The sequence below is a fragment of the Eutrema salsugineum genome, unplaced genomic scaffold (genome assembly GCF_000478725.1).
Source record: "Eutrema salsugineum unplaced genomic scaffold, Eutsalg1_0 scaffold_6, whole genome shotgun sequence".
Taxonomy (NCBI): Eukaryota; Viridiplantae; Streptophyta; class Magnoliopsida; order Brassicales; family Brassicaceae; genus Eutrema; species Eutrema salsugineum.
In genome coordinates this window covers 2255299-2276731 of record NW_006256547.1, presented here as the reverse complement: position 1 = coordinate 2276731, position 21433 = coordinate 2255299, and the positions used below count along the sequence as shown (strand labels likewise).

The 21433-nt window shown below is 37.0% G+C and overlaps 3 protein-coding genes across 6 annotated transcripts; 2 read left to right on the top strand and 1 right to left on the bottom strand.

Annotated features, from left to right (window-relative positions):
• Positions 1 to 406: 406 nt before the first annotated feature.
• LOC18012939 lies at positions 407 to 4757 on the top strand. Of its 2 annotated transcripts, XM_024151585.1 has the most exons (13): positions 422 to 2362; positions 2442 to 2570; positions 2668 to 2787; positions 2875 to 2921; positions 3007 to 3119; positions 3211 to 3314; positions 3401 to 3598; positions 3687 to 3764; positions 3821 to 3893; positions 4059 to 4124; positions 4228 to 4358; positions 4442 to 4534; positions 4634 to 4757. In XM_024151585.1, the coding sequence occupies exons 1-13, from the start codon at positions 422 to 424 to the stop codon at positions 4727 to 4729; spliced, it is 3189 nt and encodes a 1062-aa protein (XP_024007353.1). In that variant the 3' UTR covers positions 4730 to 4757. The 2 variants fall into 2 exon arrangements, with proteins under 2 accessions (XP_024007354.1, XP_024007353.1); XM_024151586.1 differs by having other exon boundaries at positions 407 to 2362; positions 3687 to 3893; positions 3977 to 4124.
• Positions 4758 to 5538: 781 nt separating this feature from the next.
• LOC18013048 (protein MEI2-like 1) lies at positions 5539 to 11652 on the bottom strand. 3 transcript variants are annotated; one of them, XM_024150958.1, is made up of 16 exons: positions 11253 to 11652; positions 10931 to 11034; positions 10742 to 10807; positions 10468 to 10641; positions 10095 to 10329; positions 9517 to 9914; positions 9242 to 9400; positions 9023 to 9139; positions 8806 to 8951; positions 8569 to 8651; positions 8080 to 8475; positions 6952 to 7606; positions 6740 to 6824; positions 6561 to 6629; positions 6290 to 6469; positions 5539 to 6084 (listed from the first exon to the last, which is right to left on the bottom strand). In XM_024150958.1, the coding sequence occupies exons 4-16, from the start codon at positions 10543 to 10545 to the stop codon at positions 5932 to 5934; spliced, it is 2754 nt and encodes a 917-aa protein (XP_024006726.1). In that variant the 5' UTR covers positions 10546 to 10641; positions 10742 to 10807; positions 10931 to 11034; positions 11253 to 11652; the 3' UTR covers positions 5539 to 5931. The 3 variants fall into 3 exon arrangements, with proteins under 3 accessions (XP_024006726.1, XP_024006725.1, XP_006394448.1); XM_024150957.1 differs by having other exon boundaries at positions 10742 to 11034; XM_006394386.2 differs by lacking the exons at positions 10742 to 10807; positions 10931 to 11034.
• A 4374-nt stretch (positions 11653 to 16026) lies between these two features.
• LOC18011840 (signal recognition particle subunit SRP68) lies at positions 16027 to 20889 on the top strand. Its single transcript, XM_006394385.2, has 14 exons — positions 16027 to 16163; positions 16302 to 16424; positions 16716 to 16782; positions 16874 to 16984; positions 17190 to 17385; positions 17566 to 17651; positions 17723 to 17918; positions 18226 to 18337; positions 18544 to 18671; positions 18845 to 19051; positions 19140 to 19249; positions 19613 to 19742; positions 19952 to 20101; positions 20435 to 20889. Exons 2-14 carry the CDS (start codon positions 16331 to 16333, stop codon positions 20660 to 20662), a joined length of 1815 nt encoding a protein of 604 aa, XP_006394447.1. The 5' UTR covers positions 16027 to 16163; positions 16302 to 16330; the 3' UTR covers positions 20663 to 20889.
• The last annotated feature ends 544 nt before the right edge of the window (positions 20890 to 21433 follow it).

Below are 21433 nucleotides of genomic sequence, written 5' to 3'. Positions count from 1 at the left end.
TGATTTGTCGAATTACTTGTGTTTCTCCTCTTATTGTTGATCTTTCAAGTCTTTACATTTCAACGGATTTTTGTTCATCTCAATTCGCAAACATGAAGAGCATTCTACTTTTAAGTCTTTTGAAGCCAAATTCGAAGATTCGCACAATTTTTGGGCTTTATTTTGTTGATTTACTACGGGAATTTACAGCTAAATCGAAGCTGTTGTGTGGACTAATCCCAAACGGGTAATGCACAGAAGATGTTCGACAAAATTTACCAATGCTTTTGTCACGTGGCTCTCGCGTGATAAAAGCCAGCCTCTTCAGTACATTGCAGTTATTTTTCGTTGATTTTCCCGCCTCTCTACTCTGACACATTTCTCTCTGAAGCAAATTTCTCTCAGAGACCAAGAAAGCCAAAGAACCTTTAGAATCGTTACTATGGCGGCTTCTTTACTGCATGATGATAAGCGCTTAAAACTCATAGGTAAGGCTAAAGAATCCGTCGCTGAAGGAGATCACATCAAAGCCTTGGAGATAATTGAAGATATGATTTCAGTTCATAGGGAAGAAGAGGGCTCATGGCTTCTTCATGTTGAACAAGGTCAAGTATTCGTGAGTCTAGCGAAAACAACAGAGGACCCTGTCTTGAAAGTTGCATACCTTTTGGCTGTTGTAGCATGCCTTTCGGAAGATGTGAAACTTTCAGGAGGTTGTGCACATGGATTATACGATTTGGCCGAACACCTTGGGTCAGTGTTGTTTTACAAGAAATTCGTGGACAAAGCAAAACAGGCTTTATCTTGGGAAAGCAAGAATCCTTTATCTTCAATGGACTTGCGAAAGCTACAAGACGAAAAGAATAAAGGATTGGAGCTTTTAATAAAAAAAGCAGAGTTCAAGATATCTGTTCACAAGACTTCTCCTTTAAAAAGCTGTAAGCCAAAGGCTTGGGAGTCAAAGAATAGTCCAGACCCGCCTAAGGATGAGTTCAACGGATTGAGGTCGTATTGGGTGGGTTTGGATGTTAAGATCAAAAGGGATTTCATGCAAGTAAGCATTGCAAAGCTTAGAAGTTTTGTCGAGGGAGTACATAAAAGAGAGGGACGAGATGCTTTGGACCAAATTCTCGCTTCTGCCGAGAAAGACCGAAAATGGACATTCTGGATGTGTCGAACTAAATGTTCGAAGAAGTTTTCTAGTGCTGAAGAGTGTAAGACTCATCTTGAACAACAACATGCTGCAGATTTTAAACCTTCTTCAGAAAAGTGTATGGTCAAGAGGATAGGAAAAGACTGGGCTCGTAAGATATCGGCTGAAGTTTGGGAACCAGTGGATATATTGGCCGCCGTTAATATGATCAAAAATCAGCTCGCAGATGTGAAAGCGTTTACATCGAAATCTAAGAAGAATGGATGGTCCAAAGAATGGCCTTTAGCTGCCGATGAAGAGCGCAGTAATTTACTCGAGGAAATCCGATTGCTCCTTGTTAAGTTTTGTGACCATCAAATTCTCTCCTGCATCATTCGAGACTGGGTGATGCGAATTCCGCTTGAGCATCTTGTGAAACTTGAAGTTTCCAGACAGAGTCTTAACGATTCTCACCTAGCGGAAACACCTCAGAGCATCTGTTTTTTGGAATGTCATGAACTCAATCAAATCCTAAACTTACTAAAGACCATTAGGTGTGAAAGGAATGATGGTACAGAGCTGGTTTGCAAAGCAGTAGACAGTCAGTTGGATCGTACACGAGTTAAAGAAACGATCGACTTTGACGAGAAGTTCTCATTTGCGCTTCTTGATAAAAGACTGTTGAAAAGCAATAAGGCTTTATTAGATAATGAAGGGACAATTAATGTTTTGGATCCCAATGTTCACTACGCCAAGGTACATGCTCAGGGAGATAATATCATATCCTGGTTAGTTGACTACTCTTCAGTAGATAAAAGCTTTCCCAAACCTATCAGGAAACACAATCTCGATATCTGGGTGGCTGTTTTGAAAGCTGTTCAGTTCACATGTAGAACATTGGAAACCAAATATGCGAAGAAAAAGCAGGTCTTATATTATGAAGCAGCTCTTACTGTCGTGGGGATCTTGTGTATGAGAGAGGATGAAAGAAGAATGAATCTTCCAGAAGATCAATGGAACAGCTATGCATCTCTTCTATGCGATAAATGTGAAGAGAGAGCCCCCGGAAATTCCCTCACTACAATAGTATTCTTGTGTGCAGTACGAGATGTTTTCGAGCAAGCATCTGGTCCGACAGTTGATTACCCCGACTTAGAAGATTGCCTGGATCTTATACGTAAGCGTAAAAGTCTCAGCGACAGTATAGTGCGGAAATCCATAGATCATCTGAAAGCAGTGGTCACCTACAAGGTTCATTCATGATTTGAATATTCATTAACAACAAAATAACGTAAAGCTGTCCGTCTAAAAGTATCTACATGGCTTGCAGGTTTTGCGAATCGATTCAAATATATTGCTGATTGATAATTCAAGGATTAGATTGCTAAACAGCCTCACGGGACTTTCTTTTTTTGACAACCGCTCTTACATGCTTCAACTGCTGAAACCATTCTTGCTGGTTGGTTTGAGACTTTGGTTGTATACAGAGAGTTTCATTTTCCGTCTGATTTGGTATTTGAGCTCTCTTATATGTTTTCTTGTCTCGTCTCATCCAGAATGAAATTGTAAATATGGAATCCAAATCTAAGTCAGATGCAACAGAAGCAGATCTTTTACGCGACGAGGAGAAGAAGTCACAGACAAAGAAGAAGAAGCAGAAAACTAAAAGCATCGAGGTCTTTGAAGTTCTAAATTCTCTATTTGCTTCTCTGACTTTTTTGGTTAATCGGTTATTAGATTGATTGGTCTTCATGTCGCAACAGAAAACTTCAACGAGCATGTCTAGTCCCCTTGATAAGACTGTTGAACAGTAAGTACCTCAAGGGTCCTTTTTTGCCTGTTCATAAACTATTTTCGGGTTTTCTCTGAGAAAAAAATTGTATTTACATTTCCAGTGAACCTTCTGTCAACCTTAAACTGGAGGAAGATTCTATAGAACCAGAAGATGGTCGATTGGAAATTTCATCCAACACTGACATTCAAGTGGACGCTTCTAAAGTTGACGGTGGTTATATAAGAGCTTCTCAGTTGAAGAATAATTTGAATTGTTTTGTTTTGAGATGCATAGTTCTTATTTTCTTTCATTGGCCATCTTCAAGATATGCAAAACATGCCTGGAGAAGATTCACTGTCGGTAAATTTGGACTCAATGCTTGGAGGAGCTGCAGCCAGATACAATCCAGCTCTTGACATAACTCTAAAGGTAAAGCAGTTACCCAAAAACAAAATATAAGATTCAATACCTAAACTATCATCTTCTGAGTGAACTCATCCCATATATTTTTACAGGCCCTCTTGAACATTAACGTTCTTAATGAAGATCTAAAACAGAATGAACAACCATTTCATGAAGAACTAGAAGAACAAGTTCCATGTGCGCTACAAAATTTTTTTACTGCTGTTGTCTCAGGGGAAATAAAAACTGAGGGAGTCTACAGCGTCATCTTGAGCGACTTACTTGCTTCTCTAGAAGAAGTTCTTTCCATGGTTCGTGTGGAGAAGATAAGCTTCTAAGGATGGTATTATTATTTTCTTGTCAATAAGCTTAATAGTATTCTTTTTTCACTCTTTTCAGTCGAGTGATGCTGCTGAGGTACTTGTATACATCTTTGAGTTTTGGCATTGCTGGAGAAATTCAGAAAAAGAAAGCTTGGTGGCTCGCCTTTTTACGTTGGAGGAAAATGAAAGAATGAGTTGTAGAAAATGCAGAAGAAAGTCAAATTATCCAGAGCAGAGTTCTTATGGCATTGTTATGGCTGCAGATTCAATCAGAGACCTGAAGGCATGTTTCATTTATCATCCTCTGTCTTTCCTACAGAAACTGGTACTTGTCGTTATAAAGATTCTGTGCTTATATATATGCAGTGTGCTTTTGGGAATATAAAGTTTGTGGATATCCTTAAGGTGATCCGCATGGAATATAAAATGTTATGTGACATTAAAACAGGAGGCTGTGGAAAGACAAACTTTGTTCATCGCATTATAAGTAGATGCCCACCTATCTTCACAATCGGTAAGTTTTGACCACCGTGATTGGGATCTCATTGTACTCATTTCATTTATTATGCTTATGATAAAATAATGTTGGTGGTGTTTTGTGGGGCTTGCATCATTAGTGGTACAATGGGAGAAAAGTGATACTGAAAAAGAAATATCTGAAACGACAAAGGCTATGGATTGGGAGATAGATATCAGCAGGCTTTACGAAGGCTTAGAACCAAACACCAATTATCGGCTTGTGTCAATGGTAAAATTCTGAAAGCAGGGTCGCAATGTTTGTGCTGTTGTTCTTCTGTATTACAGTCTCAGAATATGAGGGATGTGATGCAGGTTGGTTGTGATGAAGCAGACGAACACATTTGCATAGCTCATGAAAAGAACCGGTGGGTCAGTCTCAGACATAGTGAGTCTTTAGCAAGAGAGGTAAGAGACGAAACAGTTGCCTTTGTCTTCCTTGAGTTGAATTGTGAATTTAGATAGAGGCTAGACATTGTTGATATTATATGTGTGGTAATGCCATAGGTTGTTGGTAACTGGAAGAGTGTGGTTAGATTTTGTGGAGAAAGGAAGGTTCGACCAGAGATTCTGTTCTATGAAGCTGCCAGATCCATGACCTAGCAAGTGTATCAATATGGAGAAAAGCAGCATTGATGTATAAAACACTAACATGTTCCAATTCAACTGACAAAAGTGTTGTCTGTTCTTTAGTATGATTTTTCTGGATGGAAAATACTTTTGGAGTTTCAGTCAAGTCTCTCGGTTTGGGTTGGGTGACTTTCATTGAGGCTGCCACGCTATGTTGACACATCCATTGCATCTGGTAATTTGGCTTATGCTCTCACAACACCAAACCTTATAACAGAGCTACTCAGTTTAACGGCACGGTTATCTGTCTGGTTCATCTAAATGCTCCAAAATGCCTCCCACGCGCTGTTAATGAACCAAAGGACAGCTGGAAGACAATGTGTAGTAAGCTCACACAAGTCATCATATTATATGTCTTTTCGAAATTAAGCTACTCAATGGAAACCCACAGAATGAAGATTATATGGTTAGTCTCATTTTGTAGGAATCCAGTGACCAGTCCTCATTAACGATAACCCCAGAATAAAAAAAAATCAAAGACTTCAGAATTTAATAGGTGAAGGAAATGATAGCATAGCACATGAGAATCAAATGGCCCCTTTCGCATACATAACAATCTGTAAACCAGACAAATTACTTCTCTACTGTTTGCGATTGCTTTCCAAGTAATACGTTAACAGTTTGCATTGTTACAGAATTTTCAATGCCTACAGATGAATCTCGCGACAAAACAGTATGTAGAAAAAATTAGAAAAATTTATTAATATTTATATCCAAATAGGAAGCATTCAAAAAGATTCTCAAAGAGTACAACATTAAATGGCCACAAATAGCCAGCAAAGAAGATGAGTGTAATCCAAGGCTTGTTACATTGATAGGAAGAACCAAAAATCCTTGAATATAACCCCAAAACGAAAAAGAAAAAAAAAACCATAACCAAAAATAAAAAGAGAATTCTGGAAGATTTCTCTGGGGGTTTCGATAATACAACAAAACTGGTGAAGCAACCTGGGAAGGTTTGTGGTCAGAGTTTATGATCTCTTCAAAACAAAAATTCTTCACTGCAAAATGAGTTTTGTCAGGGTAAATTTAACACCCCCGATTTACAGAACTCTAGGGTGTGTAGATGATATGGTCTTATATAATATATATATTAACCTTTTGTTATCTTTAGCTCTCCTTTTTTCTTTACCTTTCTTACCTGAATTTTTTTTTTTTTTTTTTTTGCTCATTGGTTAGTTCTCCTTCAAGAAAGGATCGGTTCCATTAGGAGGTTCTTCTCGGTTTTCAGAAACGGAAGGGATGCTAAAACTGTTGTAGTTATCAATGCTACTGCTTCGTGGCTTGCCTGGTCTAGATCGTATGTTGGTACCCATTGGAAATGGTTCCTGCAAAATAATAACGGAGAAAATATGAAACAAAAGAATCTCTCATTGTGTAAATGAGAATCACCGGAACTTTGATATTATGAGATCACAAGAACCCATTTGAATACGTTCAACCAAAGGGAGAGCGGATTTAAGCCACTAGCTAGGAATGAGATCATAGGAATCAAACAAGATAATGTTCTCAGATGTGTTAATAATATTTTACCTGATCACCAGCATTTGGACCATCCGTGTGGAAGAGTATAGGCCGGCAACGTTTGTCTTCGTTCATTAAGCTTGAATTCTGGAAATGGGCAATAAGAGCTATTTTTCCTTGGATTCGAGCATATGTAAGAGTTGCCACCTTCTCGCTGTTGAACTTTTCCCACTTTTTGCCATTAAACGCCTGTGAGTGTTTTTTTTTTGTGAGCTTTTAACCAATACTTTTCCATAAAAAGCCAAAAGATATATGATGAAGCAGCAACAGAAGACCGAACCTTATAAAATGGGACAATCTTTTCAGGTTCGATAAGGTTGATGAAAGCATATCCCACATTGCATTTGTTCTGAAATGAGAAGGTAAAGTTATATTAAAAACAAAATCGATATTGCAAATAACAAAAGTTTAGTTTCTGCATAAGGACTTCTTATATCAAAAGGTAAGACGCCTCCTTGCCTTGAAGTCAATTGGCAAATAAAGGAAATCATATGTTCCTTTACAATGCTCGTCAATGGCAGATAAAAGCATCTTAGAAGTATACCTAAACCATAGCAGCATTACAAAAAAAGAAAAAAAGAGTCAAAGATGAAACAGAATACATCAAACAACCCACGAAATTAACAAAAGATTTAAACAAGAGATAAAAGAGAAACACTGAGTTCACTTACTTATTAGGAATGTTTTTAATCATCAATGTTGTCCTGCCATCATCCCCACGTAATATACGGTCAACATCAAGCTCAAACAGTTTCTTGTCAGCATTACTAGAGCTAGACTCGCTTCTACGGTGAGAGAGATTCCTGTATCGTTCATTTGGAGAGTCAAATGAGCCCGGCACTGAACCCATTGGGCTCCTCCCAGGGAAGAGATGAGACAACTGTTGAGGAGATCGCAATACAGCATTCTGGGAATTTACATCCATGCGATTCCCACCAACATGGGAAAAACTCTTATGAGAACCAATTTCCATTGGATTTGAGGGTGAAGAGCCAGAAAACCCCATACTACCATGAGAACCTATGTGGAAGCCAGAAGATTCTAGAGATTCAGCTACATAGCCTTGTCTTCTATCCCAGAAAGGCGAGTTTAATACTGGCGCAGATCCAATGTGGTGATGCACAGGAGAAGATGCCATATTCACCACGATAGGAGGTGCTCTAGAGAATACAGTTACAGGTGGGCGCTGAGTAGAAATGCTGTTGAGGTGAGATGGCGAGTTAGGCCACATCATGCCACTTGACGGATTCTGTTGCTGAGTGTTAGAGTTGCTCCATAAATTCAGGTTAGGGCGGCGGGAACTTTGATTGATGGGAGACCCTATGCCTAAAGTCAATATATCACAACAACTAAAAGTGAGTAAAAACAATATTGTGGATGACAGTAGAAGAAAATTAAACACCGTTTTCCAACTCAGAATTTTAATAGCATTTAGTAATCGTGCGATTTTTTGATATACACAATGAACGTTCACCCCTTTTACTATTCAAACCCCAGTACAAAACCACCTCATCTGTTTAGATAACTGAAATTAATAACATAATGCTAATACTTGTTTTCCCTAGGACGAGAAGTTTACACCAAGAATGACAAGAAAGGACCAGTTGTCTAATCAGACAACAGTACCTAGAGTTTGCATCGCTGTAGCATTTCACAGTTCACTAAAGTTGTAAAAAACCATCTCAATATCTAACTTGAGATTGTCCTCCGATAGGGTGCTACGCTCAGAGCATTTCTCTTAAATTCACAATTGTCAACTACATATCAAGGGAGTAGCAATTCAGAGATATAGAACTTACCCCCTCCGTTAAAGCCATCCACTCCACGAACATTATGCATCATAAAGCCTTCATTTGCTTTTGAGCCATCACTGACCATTTCGGAAAATGCTGTCGAGGACTTATATGGACTACCATTTGCAAAGTTGTCGAGGTATTCCGAAAAAGAATGAGGATGCAGATTTGGCAAGCTTTGGATCCCCATATTTGAATTATCAAAAGGGTGGCCATGCTCCTGAAGTCCGACAGGCTTGCTGGCTGAGATGACGTTTGCCGAAGGTGGAAATCCAATAGGAATGCTGAGACTCCGATGACGTTCAATGAACGAGTTCACAGGTGATCCAACAGAATTATGAATCACCCGCATAGATCCACCATCAATGGATGTTGAAGAAATTATTCCTGGGAAATGTCTACCTGAAACAGAGATATTTAAAACAGTGATTTGAGTCCCAAGATGACTAATCATTAAAGAAAAGAGAATTACAAACCATGAATGAAAAAGCATACCCATGTGCCCAGATGATGTATTACTAAAAGACATTTTAGGTAGACACCCGTCAGCATCATGTGCAGCACGCTGTGACATGTATCTGAAAAGAAAAAAAAAAAAAAGAAGATGAATACACACTACACAATTGGCGTCCTTGTAAAGACTTAACAGCAAATAATTTTCAAATCAGTTTGATTTAACTTTTGCATTAGTTCACAGCCCACAAAGGAAGATAAAGAAGGGAAAAAAACCACCTTGTACCCTCTGGACAGGTTGGCGCAAGTTTAAGCTGCTTCCCAGCAACCTCGAGTCCATTAAGTCCACCAAGAGCAGCCTCTGCAGCTCGAACGTCAAAGAACTCTATGTATATCTGTGTGTTATCATGCATAGTTCTACGAATCTGCAAACGACAGAAACAGCATTAGCATCTATCTAGAAAATTAAATATAAGGAGAGCCACTATATACCAACCTCTTTGATTTCTCCATATGATTTGAGCATTCGATTGAGCTCTTCATTCGAGATAGAAGAATCAATATTATTAATCAACAAGGCTCCTTTACTCGTGTCTTTTTCTAGAGGATTTTCCTGATAGCAACAAAAATTGTCAGAAAGATACAAATCAATACAGGTCACAAGTACAATTTACATAGCAACGACAATATCTTCCTTAGAAAGAGTGAATAACACCTTAGGAATAGAATAACGAATGTCAAGTTTCGTTCCTCTTAACAGCCTGTTGTGGAGTGCTCTAGCCGCATTCTGAGCAGCCCTTATATCATAGTACGAAACCATGATAAAGCCACGATTCTTGCAAGCTGTATTTAGAGCCTGGATGTCTCCAAATTGCTGAACAAATACATTTATCCTCAGTACGAAGTAATCAAATCCAAAATGTCTACCCACCATCTATTTCGTAAATAAAATAATCCATGGGAACCAAAAACACTGCTGAAAGAAGGTACCTCAAAAAGGACCTTCAGCTCATAGTCCTCGACATTGCTACTGATATTTCCGGCCAAAAGTGATCTGGATGGAATTTCCCCACGATGATGTTCGCCAGCAGAATTATTGCCGCCTCTCTCACCACTTCTGTGACCCACAGAAGAAAAAACCTCTCCATCTAGTTCCATGCCACCGACACTGCTAAATAGATCAATGTCATCCAGATCATCTCCATTGGCACGAGATTTACGCCCAACCTCACCCCTCACTTCCGCAAAGAGATCATCTTCATCTGGGAGAAGATTTCCAATAGTTTGCGCCTCAATTTCTTCTAAAGATTCAGAAGGTTCTTCTTCACGGTGGGTAACAACTGTATTTGTAGACATAGGCGATAGTAGATCACTTCTTTGTAGTCGTACTGCAAAAACCAGCAAGTTGGAGACGCACTCGAGTAGTTAAAGTACAATAAGAAGAGCACACAAGTATCAAACTTTCACAATTATCAAGCGACGTTTCTTTGCCATTAAGAGACTGCAACTTTAGGTAGCTGATTAAAACATAATATGTACAAAATCAGAAAAGTGAACCAGAGGCTTACGTTTTCTGCTGAATAAATCAGACATTGAGCTGGAAAATAAACTGCTTTCCCTCTGGCTATCACTAGTAGTGTTTCTTGCGTTTGGGCTAGCAGAGGGGTGCACAACAGACAAGCTAGATTGTGTCTTCAGCTGGTAACTTTCAGGTGTCCATGAACTCTTTGGCAGATTTGAAAATCTATCACGACCACCTTGATTTTCGGGCATCAGGTCTGCTTTCAGAAACCCAAATTGCCTCTGCCGAACAAAGCAACAAGTATACTTGAGAAAAACAGTTCAGACAATAGACATCATGGACAATAATGGCAGATAATGTTATAAGTGAAAAATATGGTACCAGCAATTCTAGTCTACACAACTTATATCAATAGTTACCTCTGAAGTAATATGAATATCTTCATGAAAGTGGGAAGGTGTTGATACACCTCTCTGATCCATTATATCAGACGGCATCGTGCAGATGACAACAAAAATCGACTAATAAAACCAGATTCAAATTTGTTTTTTTTTTTAACTTTTTAGTTTGTCAACGGGACCATAGCCTTTCCCCTGAAAAATGAACACAAACAGTGTTATATTCAAAGCCACTGTATACAGAAACAAAATGCACTTTTCATTGCAACGAGTGACTAATAGAAGGGGCCAATACCTCACGTATGAGCCAAAAGAGCAAGCAAATAACTCCAAGGATCTAAACAGAAGATTTCTACTACACCTAAGCAAACTCACACCCCAAATCCAAGGATAAAACAAAGATAGAAACTTTCAGCACTCTAGGAAGAGTTCAAGAGGAAAACATCTTAACACATAATCGTTCCATTTAAGCGAGTGGAAACACCTGGAATACACGATTAGGTATTTCAGAAGCCATAAAGACTACAATTCGCCTAATTCCGGATCCTTGTGCAGCTCATTATATGCAAACAGGGAACCAACTCCTACCTAATTCACAAAATTCGGCACGGAATTAACTTATTTCAGAAAGAAATAAACACCCCTAAATCACTCACCAGCAAACAAAAAAATCAAAAAAACAAAAAAAATCTCACCTAATTACAAACAAACACAATTACGCTTCCTCCCAAACAAATTCGAACCAGATTTTCAAAAATTAGTTGAAAAAAAAAAGTAGTGAAGAATGGATCTCGTAAACCACTTACCTCCTAATATCACGATCCTCGAAGAAAACACAACAACAACGATGTAGACAGAGAAGAGAGAGAGAGAGAGAACAGAATAATTCGCCTTCTCTTTTATCTTCCTCCTTTCCTTTTTGTTTCCTTCTATCCAATCGCATCCATCAGAGAATATTTAATTCAAAATATTATCAATAAAAATTAACAAAAAAGCGTATCGGTGTTTCAATTTTTTTTTTTGAATTTCCCCTCCTCTCACGACGCGTTGTTTCCAACGAATAAACCGTGCGACCGGCGGTAAATTTAAAATTCCGGCGAGACTCTGACCGCCGACGCACGATCCCGGCAGTCTCTCCGAGAGAAGAAGAAACGGAGAGGAGAGAGATATGAGAGATTTTATTTTTTTTTGGTTTTTTCGGTTAGTTGGTTTAGAAAGAAGAAAAAAAAGAACGAGGGGAAAAATAAAAGAGAGAACAGAAAACATAGAGTTGAGGAAGAGGAGGACTCCGCTACGTTGAGTGTACCATGGATCTAGTGGTATGGTACGAATCTGGACCGTAAGATTAATGATTAAAACTCAAATAGTTTGTCCTTTTAAAAAAGAAAATATAATTACGGACTCACACGAGAGTCTCGACGGGTTTTTACGAGCCCGGCTAAATAACTAAGGAGCCGGCTATTGAACATGTGAAGTTGTGAACTATATTTGATTTGTTTTATCCACACACTTTTTTTTTATAAAACAAACTATATATATGTACGTACTAATGTACAATCAAGATAGAAATTCACTTTGTTTTGAATGAAAAAACTATCAAAAAAAAAATTTAATTGATATTTGATATAATTGACAGTTTTAGTTAAAACACTTCTGAATATGTTTCGCCTCGTAGTAGGTGATCACAAATGCAAAATTTGGTAGTTTATATGATTTATAGAATATATTTTTGATTAAAACAATCCCTTGTATAATTGCGGTAAGTTTTGAATGGTTTAGGCGACCCTAGCATAAAACCTTATAATTTGTGTTAATGTCATGATTGCATCATAATCCCTAATTCAACTAACTAGTACAATGCACATTTGTTGACATAGATAATAAAATTGTTAATATTCCATTTCTAATATATTTATAATGCACATTGCTGACATACAAAATAAAATTGTTAAGATTATATTTTAATATTGTGCTAAACAACATGATCTTTGTAGCCATCTAAATGACGATTAAACCATTCAATTGTCAAAATAAAATAAAAATAAAAATTAGAATAAAATATATTTAAATACATATAACTAATGATGAAAAAAATATATATGGAGTTTGTTAATTAATGTTTATGAAATGCATTTTTAAAAGAAAATATGGATGATTCGGATCAGCAATTCATATTGGATCCAAAACTATAATCTTTCATAGTCAAACTTACTCAAGCCATGTTAGAAGTAACCTAGCCCGGTAGAAATGGACTCCCAACTCCAAATTATAAAGATCTGAGACAATTTGCTTTGTTAGGATTATGGAAAAACGGTCACAATCTTTCCTTCTATCATACATACAATTTATAGTCATAATGGAAGTTGGATTTAAAATGAGCAAATTTACAATGGAATGAATGTATGTTGTATAGTTACATTTATAGAAAAACATAGCAAAAATGAAGTCCAAAATAATCTTGCTATTTATTTTATAATATAAGCTTTGGAACTAAAGTTTACAATTTCTCAATTTATTTTAGAATAAGCTAAATAAGCAACCCGACAATAGATCGTCATCTAGTCATTCACTAAAAATAATTTTTGGAGATAATGTTTGGTTGGTTGGTTCAATGTTATATCTTAAACACTGTATTTCGTTCACTAATTCTTTTTTTTAAAAAATAAGCCAATTATTTTTATTTACTCTCAAATTCTCTGTTCACGTTCTTTATCATTTGTGTTTATTTTTTTCTTGCCTTGTTGTGTTCCATATCGCCAAGTCAAGTCTCGCTTTAATATATTTTACAAAATTAAAAATTCACTGATTACAGTGAAGAACTTAATTACAAAAAATATACAAATAATAACCACCATTGAGTGAAATTTTATTGGTTTGATGGCCAACCTCTCCACGATATCAGATTTAGCATGTCTAGGTTCGAAGTTCGAACAATCAAATGGAGAAAACTAAAAGTGGTTAGTGCCAGTGGTTTGAAGATAACTAGATTAGGAATAACAATTTTTTTTGTAAGAAATTGCAGTCACGTAGCCAATCGGCCGTGAAATGTGGCCGAAGATGAGTGTCGTGTACGATATCTCGCCTGTGGAGTTATTTCCAAACACTGTACCTCTTTTTCAATGAATTACTTGAATGAAAGTTTCTATTTATGTATTCTGTTGTATATAAATGCTTAGCTTGAAGATTAATTTAGTGTTTTGTATTGGGATCTCCGTCGAACATTTTTATCCATTGATTTCGTTGAATACAAAATACCCTAAGATGTAATTTGCCCCCACCCCCACAGATGTATATTCATAAGATCATAATGACCCTTTATATAGCTATTCGTTATTTATTTGTTGCACTCATACATTGATACATATACTGGATACTAAATGAAAGTTAATATATACATGTATGTCTATGGTATATACCAAGCATTTCAAAGCATACCAAGCCGACTTGAACCGGTTAGATTTATTATCACGTAAATCTTTTACTACTTTTGGTCCCTTAAGACGAGGACTAGCTATACCAAAATTGAATAAAAAAAAAATCAAACGGGATCGAAACCAAGTTCAAATATGAGTATTACAAAACGAACTCGTATTAATCCAACTCGTCATAACATTCATATCTCTTACCTTGTCCACCGAATGATTGGAAACGAACAAAATAAAATTCAAGTGTATTAATATTTGTTTTTACAAGCTATATAACAAGGCAATTCGCAAGACAGAGTTTTGAGAAAATTTCCAATGTTGTATTTGCCAGCCAAGCCGAGCTGAGCCGACGAAGATAAGCCGAGTTTTAGTGGCTGAGACTGAGAGTGGCGTGAGAAAGAGGGTCACTCTCCGAAATTTTAAATGCTGGGCGCTGCGTGAAGGATTAGAAAAGCATTTATTCTCAAAGATGCTCTTCTCAACGTATCCACGTGTCAAAAATTCATTAGTCTACACGTCAAAAGCCGAACCAGCAAATCCTGGCTCGGGCTCTACTTATCTACCTATTCCCCATCTACAAACTCTGTGCATCCTTCTCTTAATAGCCGTTGGATCCATCCATCCACTTCTTCAACAGAAATCTTGTGCCACACTCACAAGTCACACAACAAAGAAGACGACGTTATCTAACCGAGCGGCCTAACCGGTGTTGAATTTGTACAGCATAGTTTACATACCAATGCCAAACCGTCTATGAACTTCAGATCAACAAGCGAGATTCGCTTTAATTTTTAAATTTAATAAACCCTTTGTTATAGACTTTCTTGTGTCACGCTGGTCTCACATGCCTACATCCTTGGAGGTTTGGAACAGTTAGGGTCTTAAATTATTCTCATATGATGATACTTAAGTTAACATCTAAAGATATTCAAAACTTGAGGATGAGATCATTGGCAAGAGAATCATTTATTTTATGAAAACCCTCGTATGTTAATATTTTAATTCTTCCAAGTACAACATACTGGTCATCAATGTCAATTATTTCCTATTTAATTTATCGTAAATTCTGTCAACAATACACGCTAATTTTGTTGTTTTAAGAAACACACAATTTTTTTGGTTTTTATGGTATTACTCTTTTACGAATCAACATATATAACAAAATTTGTATATGCAGTGGAAATTCTATAATATTGATTTAACCTACTTAATAGATCAAACTAATATACCATGAAAATAAACAGTATAAATTAAGGCTTCACGTGCTAAATCTTGAAGAACACGATTGGACAGAAAAGCAAGACAGAAGCAATAACCAATGGAACATCATATAAACTTTTTAGGTATCATTGGATAATTACACTAAATGGTATTATAATGATTTTTGAATTATTTGGTTGTTAAAAATGGTCCACTCGGTCGCTTCTCCAGATCCGTTTATCTGTATAGATAGATTTTTCGTCGGTCTATCTACTAATTTTCTATTAGTTTTTAATTAATAATACACTGAAATATTTTATTATGCCGTGCTATTTTATTTTCTGTCAGCAATCTACATTGGACTGTGTCATATTCTAAAGAAAACTAATATCTAATTTACGGCGCCAAAATCCAAAAAGGTAAATATCATTAAATATTGTTTTCAGTTTTTATTAAATTTTGATAATTAGATATTGTTTTTACTTTACACTTTTGATTTGTTTTTTTTATTATTATAACTGATGACAACAAATATTTGTTCAATTCAAAGCTGACTTTATAACTATAACGTTAAATACTATATATATGGGTTTACCAACCAATTTTTTATTTTTGTCGAACACAGTCAAATTCGGCAAAAATATTGGAATATGGTGAAAAAATTATATTAGACAGATTTTGTGTAATTTTTTTTATATTTCAAAGTGGGACCTGTGCACTTTAAAAATGATTACATAAGTTCATTTACAGATTTGATCTGATTTTAAGTTTTAACTAGTCGACCTTCCCAAAAAGTTAGTATCCCAAATTAATTTTGTTGCGCAATACATCGTTTTGGAAGATTCATATTTGAGGAGATCGTCATATGGGCCGAAATTGGATGAGTATGGACCTATAGGCCCACATCTACCCAAATTAAACTAGGCCAGATTACCAAAATCCCAATATTAGCCACCCCGTTACTAGTTGTACTCCCCCTTCGGGAACTTTTAAGAGTCGATCGAAACCTGAAATTCGCACGCCTCCGCTGATCGCCATCGGCATCGGAATATTCCATATTCACTGCCAACAATTCATCTCATCGAGTCAAAAGTATGGAGCTGGCTGGGATGAATTTCTCTTTGTTTTCACGATTCGTTTTTTGCTGTATTTGTTCTGTACTCGTGTTTTATGAAGCTCTCAATCTATTTATCGCGTGGTCTCTTATCCTATTTGATGTATTATTTTCAGCGAGGCTTTAGCTAGAATTCAGTGGATTAATGGGGAAGAAAGAGAACGAGATGTCAGCAATGGAGATCGACGATCCGAAATCCGACAGCTCCGAACAGATCCTTCCGAGGTTCTCGATGAATGGTTAGTTTTTCTTCTTTTCTTTTCAGGGAATGCAAATTTTACCCAATCGCTTGTGTTAATATTTCTTGAGGATAATTGGTATTGAGTTCAAAACAAAAAGATATGATGACAATATACATGATAAGCAGTATCTGCATGTTCGGGAATTTTGCTTACGGGAATCTCGAATTTGGTCATTGGTTGTTTCATTGAACCGTACTTTTGTGAAGGTTTTGCTGTGAATTTTATATCAACTACAAGTCTTCGAAGTTTTTTTTTTTAATCTATGCAACATTGCATTTGGCTTTTCAGTTCTGCAGCTGATGAAATCTTCTCAGGCGCAACATGGTCTGCGTCATGGTGACTATGCTCGCTATCGGTATTAATATGAAACCTTTTCATTGGCTTACACGGTCTTTTAAATAAAAAAGTAGGTAATGTTCTACATTCTGTGCTATCTTCTTGTGTAGGAGGTACTGCTCAGCACGGTTGAGGAGGCTGTACAAGTCCTTGAAATTTACTCATGGCCGTGGTAAATACACTCGACGAGCCATAGTTGAATCAACTGTCACTGATGTCAGGTACTTATGTTGCTCTCATCGTTATTCCTTCCAAGCTGAAGATGCTGTTAGAGAGGTGTTACTTAAGTACCTAAATTCCTGGTTTATTGTGATCTTGCGTTTAGCTGAATATTAAAGAAAGAATGTGACGGCTCAGTTGTTGCTTCCTCTAGAAAGTAATAATTGATTTTGTTGTACTCACAGTGTATTTAATTGAAATACGTAGGTTTCTTCATGTGGTTTTCTATATGGCGGAAAGAGCATGGAGCCATGCAATGGAAAAAAGACAGCTACCAGATGGGCCTAATGCACGGCAGCGGATATATTTAATTGGGAGGCTGAGGAAGGCAGTTAAATGGGGATCACTTTTCTCAAGTTTGTGCTCTATTAAGACAGATTCCAGGACATCACTGGAAGCTGAGGTATTTCAGTGACCCCAAATTTCGCAGTATCCATAAATATAGATCTAAGCTATCTACTGCCTTGAATGGAAGAATAGAATACCTCTGTTTTAGGCTTAGCTTACTTGTTTCGTGTAAAATGCATGTGTACTCTATAAACGCACGTCATGAGTCTTTATGCTTTATCTTACTGTGTTATAGGCATATGCATCATATATGAAAGGCACTCTGTTGTTTGAGCAAGATCAAAATTGGGAAACTGCGTTGGCATGTTTCAAGAGCGCGAGGTTTGTTTTTGTTCGATATCCTCATTTTACAATTTGGTAGGTTTTGTTTCTCAAACTTATTCCCGTTGCAGAGCTGTTTATGAGGAACTCGGGAAATATGGTGATCTGGAGAATCAAGTTCTTTGCCGGGAACGGGTTGAGGAGCTTGAGCCTAGTATTCGGTACTGCCTACACAAAATTGGCAAATCAAACTTGCAGACATCTGAACTTCTTCAGATTGGTGAGATGGAAGGCCCTGCATTGGATCTTTTTAAAGCAAAGATAGAGGTACGTATAAATATTCACGATCAAAATATCATTTTTTGTCAGCCTCACCACCAAGGCAAGTAACTGTCTATATATGTTTCAATAAATCCACATAATTGCTGCAGCAGAATTTTTTGTCTGTTAGTTTTTCGATCTGTTGTTAGGAACTTAGTGTCTCGCTATTGACCTGTGACCAACACACATGATTACCAGATTTATACGATCTTGGGTACTCGTGAATGTCTTGCAATGGTTATTAGTGGTGAAATATTTCTCAGACCCTCAAACATTTTGGTCTATTAATTGTATATTGCTCACTGTCACGTAGGCTGCTATGGAAGAGGCCAGATCTCAACAAGCTGCATCTCTTACAGAGTTTAATTGGCTTGGCTACAGATTTCCAGTTTCCAACCCAAAATCACGGGTTTCTATTTTAAAAGGTTTTACCAACTTTTTCCTTATCCTCTCTTCTTGAATTACTTTATCATGCTGACAAATTTTGTCTGCTAGCATAGTCCTAGATCTTGGAAAAGTTTGGTTTGCCTTTACAGTGGAGTTCCTGTTATGCGTTACTCTATTAATTTAAACTGCCTTTATAGAATTTTAAGCACCTCACTGAGGCTTTTCTTCGTTGTTCCTTGTTCAGCCCAAGAACTTGAGAAGGAGCTACAGGGTCCAATAGCAGAATCTCTCCCTGCAGAGAAGAAGCTAACCATATTTGATAAATTATTCACTGCATATCATGATGCCAGGAACACCATACGCAGTGACTTGGTGAGTGAATTTATAATACATCTTCTGATTTATTGATTGGATTCACCGAATAGGTTTACCCTTATAATTTAAATTGTAGACAAGTTTGTTCATCTCAAACCTTAAGGGCACCTCTTTGTTTGGTGCATTGATGTTTCTTTGATTGATTGAACTAAGGAGCATACTATTTTTAGGTAAGTGCAGGAAATGCTGAATCTGTTAAAGATGACCTAAATGGTCTGGACAAAGCTGTTGGAGCTGTGCTAGGACAAAGAACCATTGAACGGAACCAGTTGTTGGTTAAAGTAGCAAAGAGTAAACTGAACAGGAAACGTGATGATAAAAGTGAAAAGGTTACTAGGCCTGAGGAGCTTGTTCGATTGTATGACCTTCTATTACAGGTAACCACTGTTTACCTGGTATTCTTCAGAAGCGGATTTTGTTTGTTTAAACCATCGAGGGGACATCATCTGTGTTTCGTTTTTTCAGAATGTCGCTGATCTTTCTGATCTCATTAGCTCTGGAAGAGACAGGAAACCTGAAGAGATTGCCTTTGAAGAAGAGTGTCAGCGCAAAAGCTTGGCCTTCCGTGCTGAAAGGTTTAGTTCTTCTCCCACGTTATTGTATCTTTGTAGGGCGGTTGCTATTGAGTTGTGGGCTTCCTTTACCTTTCACTTGATTTTAGCATCTTTGGTTAGAGTTGAGCTCCTCCAAGCCCTTTATTAAATCCTTAGTGATACATAATATTAAAAAAGTTTATTCATTAAATTAGGAATCTGATTGCTGGTCATTCCTCGTCACCTACTTTTTGGTCTATATTAGAACCACTTATTATTTTTTTTTAGCTCCTGTCTCAAAATAGTCACACAGTTCTTTCCATTTGAGAAGTCGTTATAAGAATAGTTATTTTCATACACCCTTGATTGAATAAGCTAATGATATTATCTGGAATCTCTTTTCAGGTGCTTCTACTTGGCTAAGTCATATAGTCTAGCAGGAAAAAGGGTTGAAGCATATGCCTTGTATTGTCGTGCTCGATCTCTTGCTGAAGATGCCCTGGATAAGTTTCAGAGCATAGCAAACAAAGATGAGGTATCTACTTATCATTTTATTGGTTATGTCATGCGTGGTCATTGAATAGCAGTACTATGTACCGCTTCATGTCGACCGGATAGGGATAATATGTTGATGGTGTAATTATAAGCAGCCTGAATTGTCGTTAAAGACGTTTCGTATCAGAGATATCATATTCACTAAAGGAATATTAGTTTTGACTTTTTTTTTTGTATAATAATTCTCAGGGAACAATCCAGGAACTGAAGACACTGAGCAAAGAAAGCAGAGCTAATAGCTGCGTAGAACATGCTACCGGGATTATGGAGGAAGAGAAGGCACCAGAGAATCTGTCAAATAGAATCTCAACTATATCACTAAACGATACAGCCACCAAGGTACAGCCACACTATTTTACCTCCTGTTTCCTAGTTCATGCTATCTTGATGTGGCTGATGGTATAAAACTCCCCATATCACGTTCTATCTGATAAGTTTCTTCTAACATCCAAATACTCCTGGGGTCTGAAAATTATGTCTAACAAAATTCGTGCCCGATGTGATTAATTTCTGATCATATTGGCACATCCTCCTGAGTGATTAAACCTTGATTTTTTTCACCAGAAGTTTTGCATTGTGTTTGCGGATTTCGAGTTATTATGTTGCAATGTCTCATAATGAAGTTGCACTCTAATGGTTTTTCCTTCTCTTTATCTCATATGTTAAAACCAGGTGGAGAAATACCTGTTGGACAAACTCGATGTGTATGAATCTGCGGTTGGCGATTCAAACACGAAAACCGCACCAAAGATTGAACGGTTTCCACCCGCATTCCAATCGATACCGCGAAATCCAATCGTTCTAGACCTTGCCTACCACAACTTGGAGTTCCCGTCTATTGAAAACAGGACGAAGAAAGAAAAGAAAGGATTTGGATTAATGAGCCGTCTCTTTGGCTGAAGCTTTCAACCTCTCTCCCAGGTTAAAAAACAATCTCTGATTCTCAGTTTCCCTTTTTTTTCACCAGACTCTGAAGCTTCTTGTTGCAGCCAAATGCATGAGATTTTCTTATTTATTTTAAAGTTATTTTGTCTATTTTTCAGAAAATCACATTTTAGTCGGAGAATTTCATTTTGCTCTTACTTTAGTGACACTTGAAATTTTGGAAATATAGACACTTTATTTCTCTTTTTTCGCTGTATAACCAAGACGTCACATTCGCCGGAAACAAAATTCTCGCATTCGCCGGGGAAAAAAAAAATCAAAACGTCATATTCATTTTTTTTTTTTTGTAAGCACTGGAGAAAGATTAAAAGCCCGATTCGGTAAACCATTTAACCGATGAAAGGATGTTCTACTATCCGAGTTTTGGAAAACCAAAATATTACTGAATCTACTATGTTCCGGTTTTGTTATATTAAAAAAAACATAGATATACTACTTTGAATTGCTGAATTTTCAAAACTGATAAGCTTGATGTTGACGGGAAAATTAGTAGAAGAAGAGAAGAAACGGGATATTCGTTGGAGTATTTTGTAGTTTCTCACACGTTTAGTGAGGGAGGATGTTCTCCTCTCGGAATTTTCAATTTTAAAGTCAACTCTACAATGGATTTCCTTTTAATCAATTTGCTGTAAATTTTCTCAGTTTACAATGCTCGCGAATCTATGACGCCTCATGCCTGTAAATCTAAGCAATCTTCCACAGCTAATTAACTCAATTATCCTTCAT